Here is a 23,453-nt window from a genome sequence, read left to right as displayed (position 1 = left end):
TATTATGGGCAGCTAGGTGGTATAGTGGATAGAATGTTCAGCCTGTAGTCAGAAAGACTCCTCTTCCTAACCATGTGACCCTGGGCAAGTCATCTAACCCTGTTTGCCTCAGTCTCCTCATCTGTAAAATGAGCTGGAGAGAGACATGGCAAACCACTCCAGTATCTTTGCCAAGAAAACCCCAGAAGGATTCAGACACAACTGAAAAACAACAATTATTGTGCATTTAATAGACTACAGTATAGTGTAAACATAACTTTTATATACATTGCAAAACCAAAAAAATCATGTGACTCACTTTATTATGATATTAGCTTTATTATGGTAGTCTGGAAACAAATTTGCCGTATCTCCAGGATGTACCTGTACTTCTAAATCTCTCATGACTCTGATCTGATCACTTTCTTCTCAACACAGTAGAGTCCATTTTCAATGTCCCTCTTAAAAAGTGGAACCAAGAGCTAAGCGCAGTACTCCAGATATAATCCGATCAGTGGAGAGTACAGGGGAAATATTATTTCCCAAAATGGACAGCATGGTTCTATTAATACTGCCTGATTGCTTCTACTTAGAAAAAATTTTTTTAGCTAATTCAGTTTCAGCTGATTCAAACAAAGCCACCAGATTTTTTCCCCATGAACTTTTGTCAAGCTAGATCTCCCTAGCCTATATTTTATAATTGATTTTTCAAAATTAAATATTAGACATATTTATTAAAAATTTATTTACTATTCAAATGGTGGACATTGATGCCTACTGAATTTCCTCATTTTGACCTGTCATTCCAGGCTGACGAGATCATTTTGAATCTTAATTGTTACCCATTCTATTAGCTATCCTTCCCATACAAAGCTATGATACATATGCTTTCTTTGTCTTCTAGGACATTTACAATATTGAACAGATGAGAAGGACAGTGTCTTGTGACATGGAATACTAGAGATCTGATATTTATGCATAGGCAAGCATGTTGTTTCCCTTGGTGAAATGTAAGTTCCTTGAGGACAGGGACTTTCATTTCTAACTTTGTATCCCCACAACCTGGCACATAGCACATGCTTAATGAATGCTTATTGATTGATTCTTGAAGCTATGTGTAGAGAGGCTGAGATCAATGACGTGTACTAGTCTAGGTTGTTGCTGTTCAGCCCTCATTTTTGAAAAGGACCAATGACATCGTGGGTGATGTCTTGACTTGCACATGAATTGGATTTATGTGAGGCAGAGCTGTACAAAGTCATCAGCTTCACTCTCTCTTCCTGAGTCATTTAAGTCCACTGGCAGGACAAAAGTCAAGGGACTAGTCTGGGTATATGTCACATGTCCAAAGCATTAAAGATAATAACTGACATTTATTTAAGCACTTCAAAGTTTGCAAAGTGTTTTACTTAACATTAATTCGGACCTCACAACAACCTCATAAAGTAGGGCTCCGGGTAACATTATCCCCATTTTATGTAAAGGAAAACCGAGGCTCACAGAGATAAAGTGATTTGCCCATTGTCATACAGCTAGTAAGTGTCAGAGATGAGATGTGAACCCAGGTCATCCTGAGCCTAAGTCCTGTATCCTATTCATCAATCCAGGCTCAACAGTGTTGAGAATCCTCAGGGATTCCAAGGACTAGAGTTCTCTTCTAATTCTCTCTTTTGTACACTGCCACCAAGTGGTGATAGGGTCACACTGTGTAACCAGTGAGACCACTGATTTTAAAATGGTGACACAGTTCTGAAAGGTAAAAACTTCCAGGCATGAGAAGACTGGGACCTAGAGATCAAGATTATGAACGTGAAAATGAATAAGAAGGCACCAACTGAAGAGATACTCTAGAGGATGCTTATGTCATAGCTATTGCCCTCAGCTTTGTCTAGGTTGTCCAAGTAAATTCAATTGCTATTAACCCTACTGGCTGTTTCCAGTTCCCAGAAGCCATAGTCCCACATACTACCTCCAATAACCCCACTGGACTTCCTGAAGGGCTGTCAGAGCCAGAGCTAGTATTTTGTGATGCAAAGTGCCAGCAGACTGAAATAATCATTACCTTCAAAATATATAGTTACTGTAGACTGACGTGACTCAGAAAAAGCACTTCAGAGTACTAAGAGGCAGAAGCATGGTCCAGTCAGTTGGGTGTCAAAAAAAATGAGTTGTCTGTGCTTCAGTCTTTCACAAGCTAGAGATGATACTACTGAACTACCTGCCAGGAGTATGGAAAAGTACTGTGCAAATAAAACTCATCATTACAAAGGAATCATACAAAGTCAGAATAGAACCTCAGTCTTTCTGACTTCTTGGCTGGTGCTTTTCCCACTCTAGGATGCTGGATGACTCCAGAATGACTCTTCAGATGTCAGGTTATTTCTGAAGCCATTTCAATGACATTTTCATCTCCCTTCAGGAGAACAGCACTTTGATGCTTGGGCCAGACATCAAGTCATTCATGTCACCAGCAGAGAAAAGATGGATTCCCCAAAACATTAATGAGCTCTTGCAGAGCCGGGATACCATATCCTCAGTAAGAATAGCAATAATTATTTCCTTTAGATACTAAGGGGAAAACGGATTTGCCTATGAGGACTGCATTATCAAAAGAGGTCAATCAATCTATCAATAGGCATTTTGTTAAGTGCCTGCTATGTACCAAGCACATGCTAGGTACAGGGCAAACCAAAAGTGAGATAGCTCCTGCTCTCACGCAAACATCTTTATGGAGATAATCTTTCCTGGGGAAAACATCCCTATTTTAGGGATTAGTTTGGGGGCAGTCCAACTTGGAATTGGGGGGTGGGGTGATCTTGATACCCTAAAAGTCCTTCCTCGCCCTGGGCTTCTGTGTGACTTTCACAACAAAGATGAAATTAACCAAATGTGGGCCATACAAGACATGTTGGGTTTTGTTTTTACTATTTTGTCAGGTGTGTTATACCTTCCCTCTCCAATTTCAATCATTTTCCAGCAGGCTAATAAACATTTTCATCCATTCATTCAATGAACATTTATTACATATCTACTTTGTGCTGGGGAATACCAAAAGATATATGGTCTTCAGGATCTTATAGTCTAGTGGATAAATAACGTACCTACGAATGAAAATTAAATAATGATATGAGCTTAAAATATAAGCAATGTCAGCACATATCACAAGTCATCTTTGACTCCTTCTCCTCCCTTAATGCACACATCCAGTTTCCAATTCTTGCCAATTTCATCACCATGGGAGCTTTCCTTTCTGTTACAGTAGCACCCCCACCACTCCACATTTAGGCCCTAATCTTTTCTCACTTAGGCTCCTGTCTGTTAATTAGTCTCCTTACTTCCAATGTATCCCATCTCATGTACATATTTCTTTTTCTTTTTTTTTTTTAGTTTTTTTTTTAGGCAATTGGGGTTAAGTGACTTGCCCAGGGTCACACAGCTAGTAAGTGTCAAGTGTTTGGCCTGAGGTCAGATTTGAACTCAGGTCCTCCTGACTTCAGGGCTGGTGCTCATGTACATATTTCACAAGACTGTCCTAATCTCCCTAATCTACCTTTCTGATTAATCAATATCAATCAACATGCATTTAATTAAGTACCTACTATGTGCCAGGAACTGTGCTAGTGATATAAATATAAATATAAAAGTGAGACATTAGGTTTACATTCTACTAAAAAAGATACAAAATATATCTTTAGTAACTTATAGCTAGGAAAGATACATTCTCAACACAGATAAATACATATAGGGTACATTCAAAATAAATATACAATGATTTGTGGGAGAACATAGTAACAACTAGGGAAATTAGGAAAGGCTTTTTGAAGGTGGCAGACACTGAGCTGAGCCTTTAAAGGAATTAGAGGTTCTGGAGGTAAAGAGGGAAAGCATTCCAGGCATGGCGGATACCCTACGCAAAGGCATGGAGTGGAAAGAGGAAATACCATATGGGGAAATGAGGAATAGCAAGTTGACTAGTTTAATTGGGAAAAAGGGAAATAATGTATAATAATCATTCTGAAATGATAAGCTGGAATAAGATTGGGAAGGGTCATGAAACATCTTTTGTTCATATATTTTGGCTAAGGAATGGTTTTTATTTATCAACTAGGGAATGGTTCTTATTTTTATAAATTTGGGTCAGTTCTCTATATGTTGGAGAAATTAAGTCTTTATCAGAAAAACTTGCTGTAAACATTTCTTCCCAGTTTTCTGTTTTCCTTCTAATTTTGGCTGCATTAGTTTTATTTGTGCAAAAGCTTTTTTAATTTCATGTCATCAAAATTATCCATTTTATATCCTGTGATACTATCTATTGTTTGGTCATAAATTTTTCCCCTGTCCATAGATCTGACAGGTACATTTTTCTCCTTGCTCCCCTAATTTACTTATGATATCACTCTCTGTGTCTAAATCATTTATCCATTTATATCTATTTATCCATTTATCTTGGTATATGAGATGTTGGTCTATGCCTAGTTTCTGCCAAACTGTTTTACAGCTTTCCCAGCAATATTTGTCAAGTATTGAGTTCTTGTTCCAAAATCTTATTATCTTTGGGTTTATTGAACATTAAACTATTACAGTCATTTACTACTGTGTATTGTGTACCCAATCTATTCCACTTATCCATCACTATTTCTTAGTCAGTACTAGATTGTTTTGATGATTATCACCAAAATATAATTTGAAATCTGGAACTGTTAAGCTGCCTTCCTTCACTTTTTATTTTTCATTCATTCCCTTGTTATTCTTGGGTCATGAAACTTCTCTATTTAAAATCTATCATCAAATCCCCATTGCTTACAGAAAAATTATAAACACTTAAATGTTGCATTCAAAGCCTTCTATGATATGTCTCTAATCCACCTTTATATCATCTCCATATATTCCACATTTCAATCAATCTGAACTACTCACCATTCTTTCATTACTGCCCTTTCCAATCTCTAGGCCTTTGCTCATGACATCTTCAATGACTGAGACATTCCATTCCACATTCTCCCGCCCTCCCCCCATCTCAGACTCTTGAAGTCCTTTCCCTACTACAAGGCCCACTTTGTCCATAAAGCCGTCTTTGATCCATTCCTTTCCCCATACCCAAAATTTCCCTCTTTGAATTTCTCATAGTACTTTGCTCCCTTAGGTCTTTCCTCTGCACTTAAGTCACTCTCCCTTGTGCTATAATTACACACACACACACACACACACACACACACACACACACACACCTCCACCATTATATTATAAGTTTCGTGAGAGTGGGATCCATGTTGTAGCTCATGGTAGTCATGGAGTCAAGCAGGCCTGAATTCAACCAGCTTCTGACACTTTTTAGCTGTATGACTCTGGACAAGTGATTCTGTCTGCCTCAGTTTCTTCCTCCATAAAATGGAGATCATAATAGCATAAATAGGGTTGTTATGAGGATAAAATGAGATAATATTTGTAAAGTGCTTTACAAACCTTAAAGAGCTATATAAATGTTAGCTATTCTTATTTCTTGTGCAACTAGGTGGTACAGTGGATAGTGTCTAACCTGGAGTTAGGAAGACTCATCTTCCTGACTTCAAATCTGGCATCAGACACTTATGAGTTGTGTGACCTTGGGCAAGTCACTTAACCCTGTTTGCCTCAGTTTCCTGATCTGTAAAATTGTCTGGTGAAGGAAATGGCAAACTACTCCAGTGTCTTTGCCAAGAAAATCCACGAAGAGTCAAACACAACTGAAAAATGACTCAACAACAATTCTTATTCTTATTATTCCCAGGCTCTAACATAGTATCCTACAAATAGCTATATTTCAACACTTCCATGAATCAATAGGCATATTCCCTCCAGCGGTGCTAATCACAACTCATCCATGCCTTCTCATCCTGTGTGATTCTTGTCTATTCTTGTCCATGTTGTCCTGCAGATTCTCTATGAAGGATTTGGATTTAGAACCAGAAGGGACCCCCTTCCATGCTGATTTGATGATAGAAGTCAGTCAAAACAAGTCCATAAATGTTTACTGGAAAGTTGGAAGAAAGTCTCCAGAAAGCCCCTATCCTTCGAGCTGATTGGACCCTGTTCTTGCCTCCCTACAGGTGGCGGCAGAATATTTCAAGAACACCACGCTGCTGCTAATGGGAGTCATCTGCGTGGCAGCAGCAGTGGAGAAATGGAACCTGCACAAGCGGATTGCCCTGCGCATGGTCATGATGGCAGGAGCCAAGCCTGGCATGTAAGTACAGCCTTAGGCTACTGGTAGACTCATGCCCATAACACACTAGGCTTATTGATGTGTCTCTCCTCTATAGGGATACTGCCCAGAACATGCACTCTATTTTTCTAGGAATGGGTATGAACCATCCACACTCCTACCGTGTCCTTATTCTAGCCAGTAATATTCATCTTTAAGATGTCAATCAACTATTACAGTGGCCATGAAACTGACATTTTATCTGCGTGAAGAAAACTTAGCTACTTAAGGATTGAATTCAGAGATGTATTGGAGCCAGCTTGGACCAGCTCTCAAGAGCTGATTATTAAATTTTCAGAGTGAGCATCTGCCCCTCAGAAATTAGCAAATACTATAAATCAAGGCTTGATTTCTCCTTTTCATGATTTCTAGACTTAAGAAAGTAATGGAGAGGGGCAGTTAGGTGGCGCAGTGGATAGAGCACTGGCCCTGGATTCAAGAGGACCTGAGTTCAAATCCAGCCTCAGACATATAATACTTACTAGCTGGGTGACCCTGGGCAAGTCACTTAAACCCATTGCCTAACCCAAAAAAAAAGAAAAGTAATGGAGAAAATGTTAATTATGCATGAAGAATAAGAAGAATGAAAAAATAATAATGATGATGATGTTAAAAATAATAACACAATGTCTAGGATATATAAATGTAGTTGTTAGTATTTTCCACTCTTAAGCTCAAATTCTACGTTCATATTTCTACTTGGAGGGTGTGCTGGATACAGGAGGCCAGCAATTCACTACCTTCTCCCTCAAGTAACATTTTTTTTTCTGTTCTGCCATTTCTAAACTAAGAGGGACTGTTTACTCATTGACAAGTGAAATCTACATATGGATGATGCCTGAAAGGGTGTTAACACTGCCCCATATTAGGTCTACCACAGCACCAGCATGGCTCCTTCCATTGTACAGAGTCAATTTTGATGGCTTCATTGTTTCTCTTTTTTTGTAGAATGAGGACAATAAGATAAGTACCTTCTAGGCATGTGGCGATCATTAATTGGGTTACTCTCGAAAGAATTTCGAACTCTTTTGAATCTTTTTTGTGGATTAGCCACAAAAAACTGTTCATCCCAGATTAGATACTCCTTGACCCATATCCTCTTGTTTCGGGATCATTCCCACTCCCCATTTCCCCATTTCCCCCATCATTTCTTGTAAGCTCATCGGGTATTAAAAATCATTTGGATGTCAGCCTACTCAAAACACCTTTACACCATTAGCCTACCCAAGTAATAATTCAGAAATTAGATATGCTGCCTACTGCACTCCACCAAATTGTATTATGTTTCTTATCTATCAAATAATGAGGCTATTTTCATATATGCAAAAATTATTTTTGCATGCATTCACACACAGGAGAGTCACATGGCTAATGTCTAGGGTGAAGGAAGAATGGTTAAGAAATACTGTAGTTGGGGGTAGCTAGGTGGTGCAGTGGATAGAGCACCGGCCCTGGAGTCAGGAGGACCTGAGTTCAAATCCAGCCTCAGACACTTGACACTTACTAGCTGTGTGACCCTTGGCAAGTCACTTAACCCCATTGCCTAGCCAAAAATTAAATTAAATTAAATTAAAAAATACTGTACTCTCAGCTGCTACCTAACACCTTCCCATCTGCAATTACCATACATTAACTCTGTATAAAGCTTTTATGTATCTAGTATTTGCAAGTTATCTCACCCATTAGAAATGAAGTTCCTGAAGGATAGACACTAATTTGGAAGCAATATACAAAATAAATAGGAAATAATTAATTACACAGGAAGCTATAAACAAGATAAATGGGAAATAAATCATGGAGGGAAGGCACTAGAATTCAGAGGGGTTGGAGAAGGCTTCCTGTAGAAGGTAGGATTTTAGTTGGAACTCAAAGAAGGCAGGAAGGTCAATAGTCAGGCAGAGGAGGGAGAGCTTTTCAGTCATGCAGTATAGCCGGAGAAAATGCCCAGAAATTAAAACTTCAAATAGTAAGTGCTTAATAAATGCTTGTTAACTGAACGACTAACTTAATCCATGAGTACCATCTATGAGTATATTTGTGTACAGTGGGAAAAGGAAGATGAGAGTAAACACTATTATCATAAGATGAAAAAAAAAATATTGTACTTCCGTCACCAATGGTATTATGTATTGAAGTAAGGACTTCTGCCTTGCTTAAGACCATTAGCTCTTGAAATTGTGTTTGTTGCCAAAATGGATTAGATTATTACTAAGATCCCTCTCAGTTATAAATCTGTGATCCCATGATTTATTATTTAAGGATCAGTAAGAATGAGACCCTTGGAAACAGACTAGTCCATATTCTAAATAAAATTAGCATGGCTGGGCCGGGGGGTGGAGAAAAAAATTGTGTTTGCTGGTTCTTTGGCATGAAAGGCAAGTCCAGGTTTAAGGCTAATAGATATCTACTATTATTTTCTAGATTAGGACCACCCAATACAAAAGCTACTGAGAAATCTACATGCCACCTAGAGGAAGAGTCAAGCTGATTTGTTCCTAAGGTTCTAGATTGTGTTCTAGATTGCATTCCAGTCCTCTTTTGAGTACCATGAGGCCCATTGCTGGCTTCTCAGTTTTGCTGTGGCCTCCTTCCTTCCAGGCTGTTGCTGTGCTTCATGTGCTGTACTACCCTTCTGTCCATGTGGCTCTCCAACACCTCCACCACTGCCATGGTGATGCCGATCGTGGAGGCCGTGCTGCAGGAGCTGGTCAGTGCTGAGGAAGAGCAGGTCATGGCGGCCCCTGACAACTCCAGCACTGAAGAAACTGAGCCAATCAGTACAGTTTACTTGAGTTTTCCTAAACCTTTAGCACTCTCCTCTTCCCCATATAGGCCCTTAGGTCTCTCTTCTCCCCCAAATACCTCCCTGCTCCCAGGACTTACACACGTAAGACTCTATTTTCCAGTCTTCCCCCCTAAAGCCCTGAGCATTTGCCCTCGAGACTGGTCACTGCCAATCCCTATTTCTTCTCCCTATCACTACCACCACAAATTCCTCCTCCTCCCTCAAATGTTGTAGATCACGTCCAGGGGCAGCTAGGCAGCACAATGGATAGAACACCAGCCCTGAAGTCAGGAGGACCTGAGTTCAAATATGGCCTCAGACCAAACACTTGACACGTACTAGCTGTGTGACCCTGGGCAAGTCAAGTAACCCCAATTGCCAAAAAAAAAAAGATCACGTCCAAAGCCCACCCTGAAGTCCATCTATGTATGTTATCCCTCTGGGCCTTCAGAGCAGAGAAGGAAAGCATGGCTATCCACCAAGGTACCCTGGGAGTTAGGAAGAGACAATGATGGATGTTATTGGAGGCTGGAAATACCTTCTCACCAAACTCAGAACCCTCAAAGAACCACTTACTGCCCTGTGTTACCTGCAGCCCCAACATTTCCTCTCTTCTCTCTCTCTCCTCCTCCTCCTCTCCAACTATAGGTCTTGGTGAAAAAAATGGACCCCCTTCTCTGGAGCTCATTTTTGTCAATGAAGAGTGAGTACATCCATTCTCTAACAGGAAGAGAGGCAAAGTTTCTGCCACTCTTCATATGTCTCTTGTGCCCTTATCATATTCCATTTTACATTATAGTTAGCTATACTCTTTGTGTTACTTATAGTTACCAAGAAGCAGCAGGACATAATGAACTTGCCTTGAAGCCAGAAAGACCTAGATTCAAGCCCCACTTCTGAATATTCTGACTACATGACCCTGGGCAAGTCACTTAACTTCTTAGGATTCTAGTCAATTCTCTAAAACCGTAAGTTACAGAGAAGGTGCCTACTTGCATTAACACAGGAATTCCCCATGCCAGTGAAATCACAGGTCCAATTCTCATCCCTAGCTATTTGTCTAGATGTATTCTCCCTCCTACCAGCTGCAAATTCCTTGATAGTTGACACATTTGTAGTCATTGCTAAGCACAGTGCCTCTAACAAAGTAGGTACTTAAGGAATGTTTATTTTTTTAATTTAAAAAAAATTGAGTGTCAAGAATGAATAGAACTGAGATCTCCTAAAGTCCCATGAAGTCCAGTCCAATGTCCTCCTTCATATCTTGTTCTTTTTGCTTTCTTCCAGCTCATCAACCCCAGATTTCCCTTCTCTGATGCAGGGCAAGGTACTTCTTTTTGTTCTTTCTGTGCTCTGGAATCATTTATCAGGCCAGTGGGATAGATCAGGGAGGTAGCAATGCCCAGCCTCCCCTGCTTCCAAGATCATCACCTTCTTCTGTCTAATGAAGGCAAAGATGCACACAAAAAATGGAGGGGGAGGGGAAAGCATCCAACTCTTGACAAGTTGGGGACTGGCATCACCTTCTATTACAGGGTCAATCCTGAATGACTTATAATAATGGGCACTACCTCAGAAAGTACAAATGTATCTCATAGAGCAGCTAGATTGCCCAGTGGATAGTGTATAGGGCTGGAATCAGGAAGACTTATCTTCCTGAGTTCCAATCTAGCTACCTGGGTGCCTGTTTGCCTCAGTTTCCTCACCTGTAAAATGAGCTGGAGAAGGAAATAGTAAACCACTCTAGCATTTCTGCCAAGAAAACCCCAAGTGGGGTCACAAAGAATCAGATACAACTGAACAGCAACATCTCATTTTTCACAAACTTGATAGAGGAAAGTCCAGATTTGTAAGAAAGATACATTGAAGTGTGGGGAGAGAACATCATTAATTAGTTTAAAGAAAAATTATTCCTATTTCAAAAAGGATTCTCCATTTAAATAGCATTAATAGTCCTAAAATAGTTTCAATACCCCTTTAAATATCAAGCTTCTTTATATTTAAAATGATTCAATTTACAAAAATTCAATATGTACAGAATTTTAAAGGGTTTATGTGTGTGTGTGTGTGTGTGTGTGTGTGTGTGTGTGTGTGTGTAGTACTATAAATCTGAAGCAATTTTAAGCTTTTGTATCATGGATCCATCTGATAGTCCATGGACTCCTTAGAATCATGCTTTTAAATGCACAAAGCAAAAAATATATATGCTTACAAAGGAAATCAATTATATTGAAATATAGTTATTGATATATCACAAATGCATGCTCACAAATCCCAGGTTAAAGAACTCTGGGTTTAAAGGATTTCCTTTATTTTAAAGGAAAAAAAAAGAACCAAAAGTTTCTTTAGAGAAAACAAAATTCCAAAAAATTAAGATCAGTAAGAGAAAGTCATCTTTTGCAAGACTTCCAACTTGGTGTTTGACACTGAGGGTGGTTTGGAACTAACAGTATTATTACAGCAATAATAATAATAATGATAGATTTATATAAGGTTTTAAACTTTGCAAGATGGAAGCAGAAGTGATGAGAAATGGGCAATCTTAGTCAAATGGTCACTTTTCTTGGCTTCTAACCCACTGACTCTGCAAAGTCAAGCACCACTTTCCACACCCATCCCAAGTGTCAGGGGCACTCACCTAGGCACTTCACCCTAGACATCCGTCTCCTGGCAGGCTCACTGATCTTGTTCCTTCAGAACCTGAATGGAGTTCACATGATCAACAATCCTACCAAGTCTGTGAAACCTCAGAGCAAGAGGCAGAGCTCACCTCAGGTAAGGAAGTCAGAGGGAGTCCTGTTTCATATAGGAAGTATGTCTTGAGGGCATATTGTTTTCCATGAAGGCCACTACTCCTGCAGACCTCAGAAGATCAGGTGTTGCACTGCTTAGTGGTGTTATATCTGAGCCCTCTTTGCCCAGATGGATGTGGCTCACCCTTGTGTGCCACAGGAAGAGAGTAATCTGTTCCTCACCCACATGAAGGCTTTGAAGGGTCCAACTTGGGTCCTTCCAAGGTGAGACAGGTAGGGTACTGGTTCCAAGCAAGGTGACCTATTCCTCTACAATCTGGCCCAACAATGGGCCAGGGCCAGGGAAGGAAGGGAATGAAGAGAAAGGGAAAGGTGAGTGAGATTCCCACTTTGTTCTCTGATCCAGAGAGCCCAGAGGTTCCCAAACTTATTTGGCCTACTACCCTTTTAAAAAAAAAATTACTCAGTGCCTCCCTAGAAATCTACTTTCTTTAACCCTTTAATGGTTTTTTTTTAATTTGTGTCATTTCAAAAAAATATAAAATATTTTTTAAATGACACATCTTAAACTTAATAATTTATTGTAAATTTGTGGGGGTTTTTCCTGCATCGAAATTTTGAAGATGCAACATTGCATCTTGTAACCATATAGTATCATATTGTAAACAAGTCATTACACACACTTTTTCCTGCCGATGCATGCTAGACTTCCTGACAATGTGTGACATGCTCCCCTGCCAATACTTGCTTGTTAAGACCTGTCGGCAGACTTGACCACTGATAGGTTATAACTTGCCTTTTGTGTGTGTATTTGGAAAATAACATAATCATTACTACTTTAGCTCTGGTACAGATGAAACATGTATGAACGGTTTTTCAAAATTTTCTTCTCTTCTTTCCTTACGCTTCCACCACCTCCATATTTTTATTCAATGCCCCCCAATTGCATCAGAAGCTACTACCACACCCTGGATCATTCCAGTGCCCCCCAGAGCATGGTATCACCCACTTTGGAAACCTCTGCTTTAGACTAAGGATCAGAGTCACCAACAGAGATAAGTAGTGCCTATGGGAGCTACTGATAGGCCTAAGGTACAGACCAGGAAGGAGCGGAAAAGGGAAAGGAAAAAAATACTATGCCAGGGGGAGAGAGAGAGAGAAAAAAAAGAAGGAAGAAAACAATATACATGGTAGAGAGAAGTAGTGTGTCATCAGCAAATGACCCAGGCAAATTCAGCAGTAATAAGGCCATAAGTCAGTGATGTCAAATTCAAATAGAAATAGAGGCTACAAAACCATACATGAGGAAGGATCCTTTCAGGAACATATTGACTTAGAAAAGAAAACTATATCTCAACATTATCTATGTTCTATTATATTTTTACTTGTTTTGTTAACTGTTTCCCAATTACATTTTAATCTGGTTCCCCCACATACATACTGGAGAGTGTTCCCGGGGTATGTTTGACACCTGTGCAATAGATCACCTAGACCAACTCAAGAATCTTCCTCCATTGTCTACATCCCATCCAGGCCAAGCAGACACATTCTAACCAGAAGGCAGACTCCTTCTACACTTCAAGAATGATCCATTAGTATTCACTCAACCAGAACATTTTCTGACCTGAATTAGAAGAATGGGTTTGATCTTCATGGTAGTTACTGCCTTCCAACTACATGTGGAAGGGTGGTCAGACTTGTTCTGCTTGACCCCATAGGGAAGAACTAGCAATGATGGGTGAAAGTTGTAGAATGGCAGATTTCAAAGATTTCCTAAATAACTAGAGCAGTCTGAAAAGACGAGTTATCTCTAGAAGTAATGAGTTTCCTATCATTGGAAGCTTCCCAATGAAGGGTGGATCATAATAATAACTCACATTTTACATACATTAAGATGTTTGACTGTCCTAACAACCCTGTGAGATAGGTGATACTATTATTCCCATTTTACAGATTAAGAGACTGAGGCTAAGAGAGACTAATTAACTTACCCAAAGTCACAAAGCTAGCAAGTGTCTAAGGTGGGATTTGAACCTAGGTCTTCCTGACTCTAAGTCCAGCACTCTATCCACCCTACCACACTGGCTTCTGCTGATGAACATCTGTCAGAAAAACTGTAGAGCATATTCCTACTCAAGTATAAGTTGAACTATATGGCCTCTGAGTTCCCTTCCAGCTGTTGAATTCTAGGATTCTATGAATAGAACGTCAGCTCCTTGAGGACAGGGACTGTTTCATTTCTGTCTTTTATCCCCAGTTTCTAGCATAGTGCTTGCAGATAGCAAGTGTTTAATAACTAGTAGTAGTAGTAGTAGTAGTAGTAGTAGTAGTAGTAGTAGTAGTAATTAGTAACCAGTAGTTAGTAGTTGTGGTTAGTGGTAGTGATGGAGGTGATGGTGATAATGGTGGTAAAGGAGGTGCTGGTGGTGATAGAGGTGGTAGTAGTGATGGTGGTGATGGAGGTGATGATGGTGATGGAGGTGATGATGGTGATGGAGGTGAAGGGCAAATATCTTTCCTGGAGTATGACCCTGGACACCCCATTACCTATGATGCTCTCTACACCAGGCAGCCAGAACTGGGATAGAGGGGTACAGTACATTTCCTTTGGCAGGAACGGCTATTAGTCCTGCCCCCTGACCCTAGGAACCTGGAGCTGAGCATCAAGTACAGATCCCAACACGATCGTATGGTCTGCAAGTGCCTGTCCCTGAGCATATCTTATGCTGCCACCATTGGGGGCCTGACCACCATCATTGGCACATCCACCAGCCTCATCTTCCTAGAACACTTTAACAAGTAAGTCACATGGAATTTTGTCCCAGGCAGAGCCTGCCAGAATAGAATAATGCCACCTTTGATTCCAAAGGCACAGATTAGGGTTCAATGGAGCAGGCCTATAGCCTTTTGCTTACAAAATACCATGTCAGGGTCTGAACACCAATCTTTCTAGAGAGTAAAAAATATTTGATGGTGAAGCGTGGATTCCTAGAGGCTAAGCAAAAGGGACATCTCAGCCATCAGACAGCCCAACTACAAAACACCACTGTGGTCTATCTTGGCATCCTTTCAAGTCCAGCATTCCTGAGAATAGAAATAGCCCTAAATACAACTCTGAAATACATAAAGTTTTTCTTTGGATAGAGAGCTGGCCTTGGAGTTTGGAAAGACTTGGTTTTAAGTACAACTTCTGATACTTGCTGGTTATATGACCCTGGACAAGTCACTTCACAGCTCTAGGCAATTTTTTAAGACTTTAAGTTAAGGAGAAGAAGCCAATCTGATTTGGTCAGGGGAATATCCTCAATTGGAGTTCCCTGTATCAATGAAATCACAGATCTAAAGAGAGAGACAGAGAGACAGAGACAGAGAAAGAGAGAGAAAGAGAGAGAGAAGAGAGACACAGAGAGAGAGAGAGAGGATTCAATAACTGTCCTTTATCGTAATGATTACTCAGGGGCCTTTTTTGCTTACTTCCTAGTTCCTACCAAGGTCCTGAAAAGTTGGGGTTGTTGGCTAAACGACATCTAGATATGAAAGATGTCAGTCTATAATTAGAAGAATCAGTCCAACCATATTTGTGTTGCAGAGCTTGTTAACACCAAAGTGCCATCTAGAACTTCATCCTCCCAACCATCTTGGTCACTGACCCAACTCTTTCTCTTCCAGCCAGTACCCAAATGCAGAGGTGGTGAACTTTGGGACCTGGTTCCTTTTTAGCTTTCCCATCTCCGTTATCATGCTGGTGGTGAGCTGGTTTTGGATGCACTGGCTGTTCTTGGGTTGCAAGTGAGTAGACCCTAATTCAGAAACCCTGTTGATTTCTCTCAAGTATAAAAGACTGGCATGGTTCTTCTGTGCTATGCACTGAGGAGGAGATGGCAACAGTCCTAGCAGTGTGCTCCTGAGGAATCTCACCTTCCTCAAGGAAAGGGCTTCTGACATCTCTGGTTTAAAGTTAACTTTTAATAAACCTAAAAAGAGTACTTTGGATTGGGAGCCAAGAATTCTCTCTTCTTGTCTTAGCTGTTTCATTGATTAAAAGTCATATCAATTATATAGCCAATTAGCCAATAAACATTTATTAAGGGCCTACTATGTGCCAGGTTTTGTACTAAGCACTGCAGATACAAGGAAAGGTTAAAAAAAAAAGGTGGGGGGGCAGCAAGGTGGCACAGTGGATAGAGCACTGGCCCTGGAATCAGGAGGACCTAAGTTCAAATCCAGCCTCAGACACATGATACTCACTAGCTGTGTGACCCTGGGCAAGTCACTTAACCCCAATTGCCTTGCCAAAAAAAAAAAAAAAAAAACCATACCAAAAAAGCGTTCCTACCCTCTAGGAGATGGAGAAGACAATATGCAAATAACTGTGTACAAACAAATAATATACATAATAAATTAGAAATAATCAACTGAGGGAAGGTACTACTAGAATTAAGAAGGATCAGGAAAGACTTCCTATAGAAGGTGGGATTTTCCAGGAATAAGAAGGTGAATTCCACCACACGCTACTGTGATTCACGTGGAGTTGACGACAAATTAGGAAGAAAGAACAGATGAGGTAGAAATTGAGCAGGGCAGGGTGATCAGGATGGAGAAGGACCACAAGTCCATGCTATACAGGAATTGGTTGAAGGAACTGGGGTTATGCGATCTAAAAAGAAAAGACTCAGAAGGGATATAATAAACATACTGGAACAGATGTCATTGGAAGAGAGATTAGACATGTTCTGTTTGACCCCAGACTTGGGCTGAGGAGCTGTAGGTGAAGGCTGCAAAAAGGCAAATATAGGCCTGATATCAGGAAAACTTTCTAACAATTAGAGATGCCCAAAAGTGGAATGGTTGGCCTTAAGGGAGCATGGGGGGAGCTCTGGGCACTGGAAATTTTCTAACAGAGTTTGTATAACCACTTGTCTGGTATATTATAGCAGAGATTCCTTTTGGGAGATGGGTTGGCCTAGATGACCATTCCAACCTTCAAATTTTATAATTCTGTGAACCCTCACTAGGGCAGCTAGGTGAATCCGTGGATAGAGTACCAGGCCTGAAGTCAAGAAGACCTGAGTTCAAATCCCACCCCAGACACTTACTAGCTGTGTGACCCTGGACAAGTCACTTAACCCTGTTGGCCTGAGTTTCCTCATTTATAAAATGAACTGGAGAAGAAAATGGAAAACCACTCTAGTATCTTTGCCAAGAAAACCCCAAATGGGGTCACAAAGAGTCAGATACAACTTGAAACAATTCAACAACAACAATGAACCCTCACAATTTAAACTAATTTTAGTGGAAGTCATACCCAAATTAATTATGTGAATTGGAGATTTTTTTTAAAAGAAATACAGATCAATGACTTTCCGAAAACATAGAGTAACTCCAACTTATCATTGAAAATGTGGCTCCAGGGGCAGCTAGGTGGCGCAGTGGATAGAGCACCGGCCCTGAAGTCAGGAGGACCTGAGTTCAAATCCAGCCTCAGACCAAATACTTGACACTCACTAGCTGTGTGACTGTGACCCTGGGCAAGTCACTTAACCCCAATTGCCTAAAAAACAAAACAAAAAAAAAAAAGAAAATGTGACTCCAAATCCTAACCTCTTTAATCAATTCATAAGCCATTTGTAATAAACAAATTCCTTTTGAATAATAATAATAGTTAGCATTTGTACAGTGATTTAAAATTTACAAAGTACTTTGCACATGTTATTTCATTTGATCCTTATAACAGCCCTGTGAGGTAGATAATATCATTCTTACCATTTTACAGATAAGGATACTGAGGCAGAAAGGGGTTAAACAATCATCATACATCTAGTAAGTGTCGAAGGCCAGACTTTGACTGTCCTAAGGTCCATAAATATGTTGTTCTCCTTGTGCCCTCCGCAGTATTGTTTAACTTGTCTGGCAAACTGCTTCTTCATAAACTATACAAAGATAAGCTCCAGCCCAGGCCAAGTTTTCATAAATTCCACAACATTAAAGTCTAGAATTACATAGGGGATAGAACACTGAATTTGGTACAACCCATAATTAAAATTCTACTTCAGGCACTTAATCATTGTGTGACCATAGCCAAGTCAATTCCCTGCTCTGGGGTTCAGTTTCTTCATCTATAGAAAGAGGATGCTAATACTTACAGCGCCTGCTTCATTGGGTTGCTGTAAGGCAAGTGTTAGTGCAACTCCTTAAAGTGCTTCATAAATGTGAGGTATTATTACTAGGTTTGTCCCCCAAAGAGATCAGAAAAAAACAAAAAGGACCCAAATATACAAAAAGATTTGTAGCAGTTCTTTTTGTGGCAGCAAAGAATCGGAAATTGCAAGGATGCCCATCAAATGGAGAATAGCTAAACAAGTCGAGGTAGATGATTGTGATGGAATACTACTGTGCTATAAGAAATAAGGAGCAAGACGCTTTCAGAGGAACATGGGAAGACATATATGAACTGATGCAAAGTGAAGTTAGCAGAACCAGGAGAACATTACACACAGTAACAGCAACATTGTATGATGATCAACTGTGAATGACTTAGCTATTCTTAGCAATACAATGATCTAAAACTATTCCAAAGGACTTATGATGAAAAATGCTATCCACCTTCAGGGAAAAAACTGATGAAGTCTGAATGCAAATTAAAGCATGCTTTTTAAATTTTCTTTATTACTCTTGTTTCCTTGGTCTGCATTTTCTTTTGTGACACCTAACATGAAAATGTTTTCATGACTGCACATGTATAATCTATATCAAATTGCCTGCCTTCCAAAGGAACAGGGAGGGAAAGGAGGGAAAAATTTAGAACTCAAATTTAAAAAAAACAAATATTAAAAATTTTTGTTTACATGAAATTGGGGAAAAAATTAAAAATTAAATGCAAAAAAAAACCCATAAATGTGAGGTATTATTTGAATCAGAATTTTATAGTCATCAGGGCACTGGCAAACACAAGAGAAAGAAAACAGGGTGATTGATGATGACTATTTTTAATAGCAAAAAGTGTTCATATTTCATATTGTTTGATGGCTTAGGAAAAAAAATGCATTCCTTACTCCCACACTACAAGGCGGGTGGTGGGAGCATTATTAGTCTCAGTTTTGTAAGACGAAAAAACTAAGTCTCAAAGAGACGAAATGCTTTGCCTAGCCTTATAGACTAGTAAGTGGTAGAATCAGTAGTTGAACCTAAGGCTAGTATTCTTTCCACTACTCCAAGATACCTATAACATCACAGGTACATTTCATATGCATAGATCGACCACCTCACATTGATATACAAAAGAAATCCATACACCCTCCAAATTATGTTTACTCGGGTGGATAGATGCATGAGAGGGTATGTGGCTTGGGGACAGGTGGGAACATTTGTGTTTCGAAACGTATTTCACAGCAATTGTGTTGTCTCTCCCACTGGAATGTAAGCTGCCTTGTTTTTCTTTGTGTCTCCTGTGCTTTGCACATAGTAGTAACTTACTAAATGCTTTTTCATTCTTCCAGTTCAGTGATAAAGTGGGGCTAAAGAGGAGAGAATGTAGCAGGGCAGGGAGAAGCAAGCACAGCACCACAGAGAGGTAGGGGCTTGATGTCTGATCTACCTTCTGACCTCTTTTCCTTAACCTGGAGCCTCTTTCTTCCCCTTCTTAGTTTTAAAGAGACCTGCTCCCTGAGTAAAAAGAAGAAGACAAAAAGAGAAGAGCTGTCAGAAAGGAGGATTCAAGCAGAATATGAAAAACTGGGAGACATTAGGTAAAAATCAACCTTCTCTCCTTCAGGAGATAACACTTAACGGTAACACAGAAGAAGGCTTAGTTTTGGGTTTTGGGGTTTTTTTTTGGTTTATTTGTTTTGTTTTTTGGGGGCAGTCAGGTAAGTGATTTGCCTAAGGTCACACAGCTAGTACATTTCTGAGATCAAATTTGAACTCAGATCTTCCCACACAGCTAGTAAGTGCCTGAGGCTAAATTTGAACTCCGGTCTTCCTGACTCCAGGTTTGGAGCTCTATCCACTGTACCACCTAGCTGCCCAAGTCCAAGGATTTTCCATTACGATAAACCCAAAAGTTTCAACAGGCACTATTGACTCAGCATTCAGATGACCTCACTACCATTACCCCAAAAGCATTTCTCAAAGTATATTCTCATAACAGATGAAAGGTGGGAGGAGAAAAGAGAAAACAGGGGAAAGGAAGCTCAGCCACCCTCCTGTAATCAAAAGCTTCATCTCCAATTATCTCTCCTTCAATTTTTACAGCCTAACACAGAACCATCACTTGTGAACAGTGGGGATGATTCAGCAGGGTAGAGTAAACAGAGTTCTAGATTTAAAGTCATGGGGCCCAGATGTGAACCCCACCTCTGCCACCCACTACCTAAGTGACCTTGGATAAGCTACTTCCACTGTCTGGGCCTCAGTTTCTTTATATTTAACACGATACTGGACAAGACTGAGTCTCTTCTATCTGTAAATCTATGCTTTTACTTTTATAGGCACAGAAGAGCTTTTGTTTTGTGTTAACTACCTAAGGAAATACTGAATGCAGTCTTGCCAATAGGTTCTAAGTATGTACCTGCCCACAGGGGTTTTTACCAACTCTTCCCACATGACCAAAATCATGGTCAGTGATGGCTCTTCTATTGATGGGGAACAAATATGGCCTGAAGTGATCAAGTGGAAAGAACACTGGATTGTGAGTCATAGGATGTGGGTTCAAATTCCCTCACATGAGTTTATCAGCTGTCTGACCTTGGGCAAATATCTTAACTGCTCAGAGCCTCTGTTTCCTAAGATGCTACACCATTCCAGTAGTGGAATGAGGGAACTAGAGGACTGGGGATCAGTCAGTGGAGGTTTCCTTAATATTTTCTAGCTACCCTGAGATGGTGACTGGGTTCTTCTTCATCCTGATGACCCTGCTCTGGTTTACCCGGGAGCCTGGTTTTGTCCCTGGCTGGGATTCATTCTTTGAGAAGTAAGTAGTAGAACCTCCCTCCCTGTGAACAGGTGGCCCTAATTCCTCACAGTGCAATCTCCCTTTCTTCTTCATGGAATAGCCAGAGCCATCTTTTTCTTTCTCCTTTCTTCCCCTTCCCACTCTCCCTGCCCCTCCTAGAACTAGCTTACCCCCTTCTCGGAAATCTCAGAGGAAGAGAATTGTACAGCCTCCTTATACCCTCTGCCTCTTCTTGCTGTTACGTGAGAGGAAAAGACGAGAAGGATAGAAAAGGAAGGCAAGAGAATTCTGCACCTTTTCTAAGAATTAAAACTTTCCCTCTTGCCCCCTCTTCACCCCCCCGCCCCCGCCACCAAATTTTTTCCAGTCAGGTGATACTGATTATTACACTCAATGATTTTTATGATCCTACCTTGTCAGGGGTTTTTGTTTGGTTTTTTTGGAGGCAATCAGGGTTAAGTGATTTGCCCAGAGTCACACAGCTAGTAAGTGTCTGAGGCTGGATTTGAACTCAGGTCCTCCTGACTCCAGGGCTGGTGCTCTATCCACTATGCCACCCAGCTGCCCCCCTACCTTGTTGTTTTAAGGTGCAGGTCCTAAAAAATTTTTTAATTCAATAAGCTAGTCAATGAAATTAAATGAGGTGCCCCTGTGAACCTGGCACAATGGTTACTATACACAGATGGATTGCTCTTTGACAGAAATCAACATTCTGAAAGAGAAACATCACAGAATTTGATGATGGAAAATGGAAGTCCAGGTTCTACTTATGCCACTTATTATGTGTGACCTTGGGCACAAATCAATTACTTCTTTCTCTGGGTCTCATTTCCTCATCTGTACAATAGGGATCATAATAGTGTATCCCAAAAATTTTAGTGCAGTTTTAAGTTATTAAAGCTTAAATTAAAATGTTAATAAAGCTAAAATTTTTAAATGAATCAAATTGAAATTTTTAATAAATTAAAGCTTTACTAGCTTAAAACTATACTAAGACTTTTGGGACACCCATACATGCACCACCTCCATTACAAGGCTGTTGGGAGAAACAAATCAGACAATTACATGAAAGGGCATTGTAAGCATAAGATGTGATAGAAATGTAAACGGCCTTCATGATGAAGCCACTGTTATTATCACTCTTCTCCTACAAGGTTGATGCTAGCACACAGTAAGGCTTCAGCTTGACATTCATGCTCCGGTTTGAGGAAGCAGGTCTCTCTTTGCTTCCCAGTCAGGCTGCCACCTCCTGGGACCAAGCTTCTATGCCCTTCTTGCCCTAAATCACCAGCCCACACTGATTAAAAAGAAAAATCTTACTTCCTCACCTCCCATCCCTGCCCTCACCACTGCTGAAAGTTATGTTCTGCCTTCAAGACACCACATTTCTGGACACCATTCCCATTGCCAGTCAAATCCTCTGTAGGAGCTGTTTCCAGGAAGAAGTTGAGTTAAATACACTCAAGAAGTGATCATCCAGACTTTGCTTGGAGATCTGAAAGGAAAGGGGATTGCCTGTCTCCCAAGGCCATCATTCCTTTTTGGGACAGCTCTATCAATCAGGAATTTTTTCCTTATACCAAACAGAAATTCACCTCTTGCCAACTCCCCCTCATTGCTTCTAGCTCTATGCTCTAAAACCTAGGAGAATTTGTCCATTTCCCTCTTCTGCAAGGCAGTCCTTCCAACACTTGCAGACAGCTATTGAGTTTCTCTCCCAATCCAAGGTCTCCCTTTTCCAGGCTAACCAGGAGTTAAAGTTAAGCCTCTCAGCTGAACTTCATACAGCATGACCACACCAGAATGGGACTCAAAAGTCCTGAAATTAAATACAAACTCGTCCACTTACTAGGTACAGGACTGTGGGCAAGCTATTTAACCTCTCTGGGTCTCAGTCTTTCCTCCTGTAAATAGAAGAAATAAAACATAATTTCCTTAACATTAAAAAAAAAGCAAAGCGATTAGGTTGACTCAGCCAATCTCTGGAGTACTCAATAGAAGAAATATAACATCCAGAAGATCCCAGAGGTACCCAGAAATCCCTGGATACCTCCCTACACCTCTAGTCTCTCCTGTGGCGTCTTTGACATTCATACTTGTTTCTTTGTTAGGAAAGGTTACCGTACAGATGCCACTGTCTCTGTCCTCCTTGGCTTCCTCCTCTTCCTAATCCCAGCTAAGAAGCCCTGTTTTGCAAAAAAAGATAAAGGTAAGAGGGAAGTTGTGGCAGGGGGGACACTAGATCCTAAGGATTAACTATGGTCAAAGAACACCTGATTCTGAAGTTTTCAAAGATAAAAAGAAGCAGAAGAATAATAATGCCAGATGGCTACATTACATGGTAATGTAAATGAAAACAACACCAAAAGTCAATTAAACTAAGACCAATTGTAAGGATCACTCATGGTCCCAGAGAACAGAGAGAAAAATAGGTTCCCCTCCTCTCAGGAGAGTGCAACTATGGATATTTTACAGAGCATGTGCTGTCAGATGTGGTTATGCTGTGTGTTGGTGTGGCTTCCCTGTTTTCTATGTTTCAAGGGATGATTCATTAAGGGTATATATCAGGATATGGGATATTAAAAACAAACTAACTATCAATAAGACTTTAAAAGTCTTCAAAGAGAGCCTCAGGTTTATTATGACCCTTTCCCAAATATCAGAGTAGTTATATTGATTAGCAGATCCATTCAAATGCCCCTTATGTCCTCTAATGAGGCACCTAGGTTTTAATATTGGTTCTGT

The 23,453-nt window shown here is 40.3% G+C and overlaps 1 protein-coding gene across 1 annotated transcript in view; it reads left to right on the top strand.

Moving 5' to 3' along the window:
• SLC13A4 (solute carrier family 13 member 4) overlaps positions 1-23,453 on the top strand; it is a 55,470-nt gene that overhangs the window by 21,936 nt on the left and 10,081 nt on the right. Inside the window, exons 3-12 of the mRNA XM_027842377.1 lie at positions 6,066-6,202; positions 8,819-8,997; positions 9,654-9,708; positions 10,293-10,332; positions 11,703-11,780; positions 14,373-14,557; positions 15,428-15,547; positions 19,402-19,503; positions 20,625-20,726; positions 22,820-22,917. Coding sequence (XP_027698178.1) covers positions 6,066-6,202; positions 8,819-8,997; positions 9,654-9,708; positions 10,293-10,332; positions 11,703-11,780; positions 14,373-14,557; positions 15,428-15,547; positions 19,402-19,503; positions 20,625-20,726; positions 22,820-22,917 — 1,096 coding nt within the window. The remainder of the gene's footprint in view (positions 1-6,065; positions 6,203-8,818; positions 8,998-9,653; positions 9,709-10,292; positions 10,333-11,702; positions 11,781-14,372; positions 14,558-15,427; positions 15,548-19,401; positions 19,504-20,624; positions 20,727-22,819; positions 22,918-23,453) is intronic.

Source organism: Vombatus ursinus, unplaced genomic scaffold (genome assembly GCF_900497805.2).
Source record: "Vombatus ursinus unplaced genomic scaffold, bare-nosed wombat genome assembly UNPS02014870.1, whole genome shotgun sequence".
NCBI lineage: Eukaryota > Metazoa > Chordata > Mammalia > Diprotodontia > Vombatidae > Vombatus > Vombatus ursinus.
This window is presented reverse-complemented; position numbering and strand designations above follow the sequence as displayed.